At 40.2% G+C, this 9,432-nt stretch overlaps 1 protein-coding gene across 1 annotated transcript; it reads right to left on the bottom strand.

Moving 5' to 3' along the window:
• Window positions 1-1,938: 1,938 nt before the first annotated feature.
• LOC138799160 (homeobox protein zampogna-like) lies at window positions 1,939-4,777 on the bottom strand. The gene is made up of 2 exons (XM_069979994.1): window positions 4,362-4,777; window positions 1,939-2,562 (listed from the first exon to the last, which is right to left on the bottom strand). The coding sequence occupies exons 1-2, from the start codon at window positions 4,663-4,665 to the stop codon at window positions 2,135-2,137; spliced, it is 732 nt and encodes a 243-aa protein (XP_069836095.1). The 5' UTR covers window positions 4,666-4,777; the 3' UTR covers window positions 1,939-2,134.
• Between the last annotated feature and the right edge of the window lie 4,655 nt (window positions 4,778-9,432).

Here is a 9,432-nt window from a genome sequence, read left to right as displayed (position 1 = left end):
AACCCAGTATATTAGATATACACCCCTGTATATAACATGGGCAACCCAGTATATTACATATACACCCCTGTATATAACATGGGCAACCCAGTATATTACATATACACTATATATATATATATATATATATATATATATATATATATATATATATATATATACACCCTGTATATAACATGGGCACTTGGGTATATAGCAAGGGCACTCATGTAGTTACTGCAGATAACATGGATTCTCCTTTATCCATCTATGTAACACAGACAGCGTTGTATATAACATGGACACTTCTCCTTACTGTATATACTGTAGCTGAGATCCTCCTTTATGTAACATAGAGAACCCCTGTATACAGCATGGATAGCCCTGGATATTCTTGTGTATAACATGGACATCCTTGTATATAATACCCCAGGTATAACATGGGTATACATCGTTGTATGCAAAAATGGACACTTCTGTGTATAACAAGAGGACCCAGAACATCCTTGTATACAGGGGCACTCCTTTATAAAGAATGAGGACCCTTATATATCACATGGACACACACTGTATATCATATATACACAGCATGAACATCCCTGGATGTAACACAATGATTTGACTATAACATGAGGATCTCTAGATATAACATGGGCATCCATAGGTATAACATTGGAACCTTAGATATAACATGGGCATCTATAGGTATAACATTGGCAGCCTTATATATAACATGGGCATCTATAGGTATAACATTGGCAGCCTTAGATATAACATGGGCATCTATAGGTATAACATTGGCAGCCTTAGATATAACATGGGCATCTATAGGTATAACATTGGAACCTTAGATATAACATGGGCATCCATAGGCATAACATTGGCAGCCTTAGATATAACATGGGCATCTATAGGTATAACATTGGCAGCCTTATATATAACATGGGCATCTATAGGTATAACATTGGCAGCCTTAGATATAACATGGGCATCTATAGGTATACCATTGGCAGCCTTAGATATAACATGGGCATCTATAGGTATAACATTGGCAGCCTTAGATATAACATGGGCATCTATAGGTATAACATTGGATGCCTTCTATATAACATGGACATCCATAGGTATAACATTGGCAGCCTTAGATATAACATGGGCATCCATAGGTATAACATTGGCAGCCTAAGCTATAACATGGGCATCCATAGGTATAACATTGGCAGCCTTATATATAACATGGGCATCCATAGGTATAACATTGGCAGTCTTAGATATAACATAGGCATCCATAGGTATAACATTGGATGCCTTCTATATAACATGGACATCCATAGGTATAACATTGGCAGCCTTAGATATAACATGGGCATCCATAGGTATAACATTGGCAGCCTTAGCTATAACATCGGCATCCATAGGTATAACATTGGCAGCCTTTTATATAACATGGGCATCTATAGGTATAACATTGGCAGCCTAAGATATATAACATGGGCATCCATAGGTATAACATTGGCAGCCTAAGATATATAACATGGGCATCTATAGGTATAACATTGGCAGCCTAAGATATATAACATGGGCATCTATAGGTATAACATTGGCAGCCTTCTATATAACATGGGCATCCATAGGTATAACATTGGCAGCCTAAGATATAACATGGGCATCCATAGGTATAGCATTGTCATATAACATTGGCAGAACTGTATATAAGAACCCTTAGATGTAGCATGGGCACCTCCATGAACAGCTATGTATATAACATGTGCCATCCTGTATATAACATGAACATCCCTGTATACAACATAAGGAGCACTGTATATAACACAGATATTGTCAGATACATACAGAGGAACATGCACCCTGTGCCCCTCCATCTGCTGCTAATAAACTACAACTCCCTATGTCTCTGGGTTGATGCTGAGAGTTGTAGTTCTACATCAGTAAATGTTCTACATGGCTAAACCTGCAAAAAATAGACCCCCCCCCCCCTCCTCATCACTCTGACCATGGAGACTTTCTGGCACATGTAGTTCCACAGCAGCAGGATTAGTCTGTATCCCAGTCCTCTGGATATATTGGGGGTCCTGTGTCTCCTCCAGCTCATACAGGTGGGGTGTCCTACTGCAATGTCAGTCCCCCAGCCCCCCTGTTAGATGTGGGGGGCCCAGGCAGGCAGGCGGTAGATGAAGGGGTAATACTGGTAGGCCTGGTATATGGAGAGCAGAGAGGGGCAGAGGGCATCCTCCGGGCAGTGCTGTCTCTGGTCATCCTTCACCAGCACCCTGACTGCCACCTGCTTGGCCGGGGGCTCCTGGGGCCGGGCCCCCTGCTGCTTGGCCATCAGCTTCCTCTTGGTCTTGTATCTCCTGTTCTGGAACCAGATCTTGATCTGAGTCTCTGTCAGCTTCAGGGCTGCGGCCAGGTCAGCTCTCTCCGGGCCCGACAGGTATCTCTGCAGGCTGAACCTCCTCTCCAGCTCGTACACCTGTGCATGGGAGAAAGCAGCCCGGGTCCTCTTCTTCCCTGATCTCTGCTCATCCTCCAGCTTGTCTCCTGCACACAGATCCGGGCTGTCTCCTGCAAGGGCAACCGGCACCAAATAGTCACATAGATAGATAGATAGATAGATAGATAGATAGATAGATAGATAGATAGATAGATAGATAGAAGATATATAGATAGATAGATAGATAGATAGATAGATAGATAGATAGGAGATAGATAGATAGATAGATAGATAGATAGATAGGAGATAGATAGATAGATAGATAGGAGATAGATAGATAGATAGATAGATAGATAGATAGGAGATAGATAGGAGATAGATAGATAGATAGATAGATAGATAGATAGATAGATAGAAGATATATAGATAGATAGATAGATAGATAGATAGATAGATAGATAGATAATAGATAGGAGATAGATAGATAGATAGGAGATAGATAGATAGATAGATAGATAGATAGATAGATAGATAGGAGATAGATAGATAGATAGATAGATAGATAGATAGATAGATAGATAGATAGGAGATAGATAGATAGATAGATAGATAGATAGGAGATAGATAGGAGATAGATAGATAGATAGATAGATAGATAGATAGATAGATAGATAGATAGATAGGAGATAGATAGTAGATAGCTAGATAGATAGATAGATAGATAGATAGATAGATAGATAGATAGGAGATAGATAGATAGATAGATAGATAGATAGATAGATAGGAGATAGATAGATAGATAGATAGGAGATAGATAGATAGATAGATAGGAGATAGATAGATAGATAGATAGGAGATAGATAGATAGATAGATAGATAGATAGATAGATAGATAATAGATAGATAGATAGATAGATAGATAGATAGATAGATAGATAGATAGGTAGATAGATAGATAGATAGATAGATAGATAGGAGATAGATAGCTAGATAGATAGATAGGAGATAGATAGATAGATAGATAGATAGGAGATAGATAGCTAGATAGATAGATAGATAGATAGATAGATAGATAGGAGATAGATAGCTAGATAGATAGATGGATAGATAGATAGATAGATAGATAGATAGATAGATAGATAGGAGATAGATAGATAGATAGGAGATAGATAGATAGATAGATAGATGATAGATAGATAGATAGATAGATAGATAGATAGATAGATAGATAGAAGATAGATAGATAGATAGATAGGAGATAGATAGATAGATAGATAGATAGATAGATAGATAGGAGATAGATAGATAGATAGATAAATAGAAGATCGATAGGAGATAGATAGATAGATAAATAGATAGATAGAAGATAGATAGATAGATGATAGATAGATAGATAGATAGATAGGAGATAGATAGATAATAGATAGATAGATAGATAGATAGATAAATAGAAGATCGATAGGAGATAGATAGATAGATAGATAGATAGATAGATAGATAGATAGGAGATAGATAGATAGATAGATAATAGATAGATAGATAGATAGATAGAAGATAGATAGATAATAAATAGAGAATTGTTTATTATCTAACCGTATTAATTATATCCCAATTCTTCATTATATTTATAATAATATATATGTAACTGTCCATTTATCTGTTTATCTTATTCGTTTGCTTTTAATTTCCGTTCATCTAATTTGAGTCAGGACTATAATACTATTAGCTGACATCATGATCAGGGTAATTATTAGTCACTGACTACTTCCATGTGACCGGGAGGTAAGTTATTCTGGTTACACATTCCTTATACTATTCTCATTTATCCATATAGAGGAGAATGATGTAATCCAGCTATAGCCATATCGGATAGAACCGACTCCTTATCGGCTGTTTCTATAAAATGCGGTAGACAGGGGAGAGAACGCACCGTCTGACTGCGGTTCCTGGTCGCTGTACCATCGCGATTCCTCCCGGCTCTGCCTGCCCCGCTCCGGGCTCGGTGTTCGCCTTTTATCGCTCGGGGTCTCGGCAGCCGATAAGTCGGGCGATGTCGGGGTCGGACAGCAGTGCTCGGGATGGGTCTCTGCCTGCGGCTGCTCGTCCTGCTCTGGATCTGCCGGGTCTGAGCTCTTGTTCTTGGGGCACTCAGCACATCCCATGTTCAGTATATCCCGGATTGTGAACGATGTGGGGTGGAGGCTTCTGTGCGACATGATCGGGCATTCATCCATCCAGCAGCCGATGCCTGTACGATCCCTTGTAGGTGGCTGGAGCAGGAGGTGACTGGTGCAGACTGGGAGCACAGACAGATCCCCTCCCCTGCAGGCAGCTGGCTAATGTAATGCTGGGCTGGGACTCACATAGCAGGAAGCCTCTACCAGTGGTCCAGTCCCTGCAGGCAGGGCTTATAGTGGGGGGCCCCTCCTCAGCTGCTGCCCCCACATCCCAGCTAAACCATGATCTGTATACACCTAGTCATTCCTCCATACAAGCCCAATCATTCTTTACATTGATCACATGAAGCTTTTTTTTTACTTTTTTTTTTTACCTGCATGTAGGGCTATGTTCACATTATCTTCTATAGTAGATTCCATTCAAAATACTGGATTAAAAAACGCAGCATGCAGAATTTTTTCATCTGGTTAAGTAGCAGAAACCATGCTAGAAATTCAACAGATGCCATTGAAGTCAATGGGATCCCTAAGGAGCTATTGGTGTGTGGTCAGAACGATGATGGAGCAGATGAAGGGTAAAGTGATGCAGATGTGAACCCTGCCTAATTTACATGCAGTGGTAATGCGATTGATGGACCATCGATCTGGTGTAATTATTATTATAGGTTATAAATATTGGGGGAGATTTATCAAACATGGTGTAAAGTGAAACTGTCTCAATTGCCCCTAGCAACCAATCAGATTCCACCTTTCCTTTTCCAAAGAGTCTGTGAGGAATGAAAGGTGGAATCTGATTGGTTGCTAGGGGCAACTGAGCCAGTTTCACTTTACACCATGTTTGATAAATTTCCCCCATTATGTCCAATGATGACTGTACAGCTAGTTTCAGAGAATAGATAACAAGCACCTTAAAGGGGTACTTCACAATATATATATATATATATATATATATATATATATATATATATATATATTATTATTATTTTTAATCAAATCATCTGGTGCCACAAAGTGACAGATATTTATAATTTACTTCTATTAAAAAAAATCTCCAGTCTTTCAGTACTTATCAGCTGCTGTATGTCCTGCAGGAAGTGGCGTATTCTCTCCAGTCTGACACAGTGCTCTCTGCTGCCACCTCTTTCCATGCACGGAACTGTCCAGAGCAGTAGCAAATCCCCATAGAAAACCTCTCCTGCTCTCCAGACTGGAAATAATACACCACTTCCTGCAGGACATACTGCAGCAGATAAGTACTGGAAGATTTGAGTAAATTACAAACCTTTGGCACTTTCTGGCACCAGTTGCTTAGAAAGAACTTTTTTTGTGAGCTACCCCTTTAAGGGATACAATAGAGTGGGATAGGCAAAGCCAAATTTGTCACATCCGTATTTCCATACCACGGCCACCGTCAGTCTTCTTACCACCACAGACATCAGATTACCTGCTGATTCTATGAACTTGGTAGATAGGTTATAACTTTGTGAAAATCCCTTTAAATAGACTGTGTGGTTTAAAAGAGTTTTTCATAGTTAGAAAAACATGTCTGCTTTCTACAAAAAACAGCACAGCACCTGTCCCCATGTTGTATGATACTACACCTTGGCTCCATTCACTTCAATTTAATTCAGTTCAACTGAGCTGCAATACCGCATACGAACTGAAGATGAGGGGGGCGCTATTTTGGTAAGAAAGTAGCTATGTTTCTTCTAGTAAAAAAGGGATTATCAAAGGTGTACAACCTCTGGAAAGGTGCCCATACCCATGTCTTCTGATTCTTCTATACCAGGGTGCCCATACCCATGTCTTCTGATCCTTCTATACCAGGGTGCCCATACCCATGTCTTCTGACCCTTCTATACCAGGGTGCCCATACCCATGTCTTCTGATCCTTCTATACCAGGGTGCCCATACCCATGTCTTCTGACCCTTCTATACCAGGGTGCCCATACCCATGTCTTCTGATCCTTCTATACCAGGGTGCCCATACCCATGTCTTCTGATCCTTCTATACCAGGGTGCCCATACCCATGTCTTCTGATCCTTCTATACCAGGGTGCCCATACCCATGTCTTCTGATCCTTCTATACCAGGGTGCCCATACCCATGTCTTCTGATCCTTCTATACCAGGGTGCCCATACCCATGTCTTCTGATCCTTCTATACCAGGGTGCCCATACCGATGTCTTCTGATCCTTCTATACCAGGGTGCCCATACCCATGTCTTCTGATCCTTCTATACCAGGGTGCCCATACCCATGTCTTCTCATCCTTCTATACCAGGGTGCCCATACCCATGTCTTCTGATCCTTCTATACCAGGGTGCCCATACCCATGTCTTCTCATCCTTCTATACCAGGGTGCCCATACCCATGTCTTCTCATCCTTCTATACCAGGGTGCCCATACCCATGTCTTCTCATCCTTCTATACCAGGATGCTCATACCCATGTCTTCTCATCCTTCTATACCAGGGTGCCCATACCCATGTCTTCTGATCCTTCTATACCAGGGTGCCCATACCCATGTCTTCTCATCCTTCTATACCAGGATGCTCATACCCATGTCTTCTCATCCTTGTATACCAGGGTGCCCATACCCATGTCTTCTGATCCTTCTATACCAGGGTGCCCATACCCATGTCTTCTCATCCTTCTATACCAGGGTGCCCATACCCATGTCTTCTCATCCTTCTATACTAGGGTGCCCATACCCATGTCTTCTGATCCTTCTATACCAGGATGCCCATACCCATGTCTTCTGATCCTTCTATACCAGAATGCCCATACCCATGTCTTCTGATCCTTGTATACCAGAATGCCCATACCCATGTCTTCTGATCCTTCCATACCAGGGTGCCCATACCCATGTCTTCTGATCCTTCTATACCAGGGTGCCCATACCCATGTCTTCTGATCCTTCTTTACCAGGATGCCCATACCCATGTCTTCTGATCCTTGTATACCAGGGTGCCCATACCCATGTCTTCTGATCCTTCTATACCAGGATGCCCATACCCATGTCTTCTGATCCTTCTATACCAGGATGCCAATACCCATGTCTTCTCATCCTTCTATACCAGGGTGCCCATACCCATGTCTTCTGATCCTTCTATACCAGGAGGCCAATACCCATGTCTTCTGATCCTTCTTTACCAGGGATAAGTATACCTGGGGACCCGGATGGACCAGAAAGAAGAACAAATGTCCCAGAGAAGAGGAGTGAAGAAAGAGAGTCACAAATAGAGTGGGGGATCTCATCATCAAGTAAGTAGAGAGCAAGCATTCTATGGGGAAGAGAGAGCTGAGCTTCATGGGACCAGCAATGGAAGGAATCCACTGAAGAGCAGGTTAAAAATGAGGTTGTCAAATAGTTCCAAGATGGAGGACCCAGGATTAAAGGGGTACGCCAGCGTTTTTTTTGTTTTTTTTTTGTGTCAGAAAGTTATCTAGATTTGTAATTTACTTCTATTTAGAAATCTCAAGTCATCCAGTACCTATCAGCTGCTGTATGTCCTGCAGGAAGTGGTGTATTCCTTGCAGTCTGGCACAGTGCTCTCTGCTGCCCCCTCTGTCTGTGACAGGAACTGTACAAAGCAGGAGAGGTTTTCTATGGGGATTTGCTACTGCTCTGGACAGTTCCTGTCATGGACAGAGGTGGCAGCAGAGAGCACTGTGTCAGACTGGAAAGAATACATCACTTCCTGCAGGACATACAGCAGCTGACAAGTACTGGAAGATTTATAAATAGAAGTAAATTACAAATCTAGATAACGTTCTGACAGTAGTTGTTTTGGAAGAATTTTTTTCTGAAGTACCCCTTTAAACAAGGGCCCCTGGGTCCGCATATGAATAAGAAGAGTTTGCATTTCACAAATAAACCAAGTAACCGCATTCTGCAGAAGGATCTAGGAACAGCAATGGGCGTGAAATAGATATAAAAACTAAAAGGCATTACTGGGGCTGGTCTTTCTGCTGGGAGCTGTAGTCATTACACCATTGTATCATTTTCAGGTCGATAGATCCATGTTTTTTAGATAATCATTTTTTTCTTTTTCCTTTTTTTCATTTACAATGTTTGCCATATGGGACAGTGATACATGATAATTGTAATTGTGTTCATTTTTGAGTATTTTTTTGTTTGTTTAAATAATGAAAAAAGAGAATTTTTTTATTTGTTTTAATTTTTTGAAAACTTTTTTTTTTTTTAGTGGAGAGCGAAACGTTGCAAGTTTTTGGGTGAAAATAAACACCATATTTTTTTTATTGTATTCAGAGTGCTGCGGATTTCTATTTTTCAGATAGATAGATAGATAGATAGATAGATAGATAGGAGATAGATAGGAGATAGATAGATAGATAGGAGATAGATAGATAGATAGGAGATAGATAGATAGATAGATAGATAGATAGATAGATAGATAGATACATAGGAGATAGATAGATAGATAGATAGATAGATAGATAGATAGAAGATAGATAGATAGATAGATAGATAGATAGATAGATAGATAGGAGATAGATAGATAGATAGATAGATAGAGAGATAGAAGATAGATAGATAGATAGCTAGATAGATAGCTAGATAGATAGATAGATAGATAGATAGATAGGAGATAGATAGATAGATAGATAGATAGATAGATAGATAGATAGATAGATAGATAAAGGATTTATATCTTATAGAGAAAAGTAGTTGCATAAATAATAGATACGAGATAGATGTTTATATATATATATATAGATAGATAGATGATATTGTAGATACATACAGTAGATAGATATGCATCCAATTGCAGACATATGCAAGATGCATGGGTCTGGCC

Source organism: Dendropsophus ebraccatus, chromosome 8, assembly GCF_027789765.1.
Source record: "Dendropsophus ebraccatus isolate aDenEbr1 chromosome 8, aDenEbr1.pat, whole genome shotgun sequence".
Classification (NCBI taxonomy): Eukaryota; Metazoa; Chordata; class Amphibia; order Anura; family Hylidae; genus Dendropsophus; species Dendropsophus ebraccatus.
The sequence above is the reverse complement of the archived record's forward strand: the minus strand, read 5'-3'. Positions and strand labels throughout refer to the sequence as shown.

Coding starts and splice junctions, on each gene's coding strand:
- LOC138799160 (XM_069979994.1), bottom strand. CDS start 4,665: ATGGATGAATGCCCGATCATGTCGCACAGAAGCCTCCACCCCACATCG. Junction 2,563..4,361: donor CCAGGAACCGCAGTCAGACG/GTGCGTTCTCTC, acceptor TTGCCCTTGCAG/GAGACAGCCCGGATCTGTGT.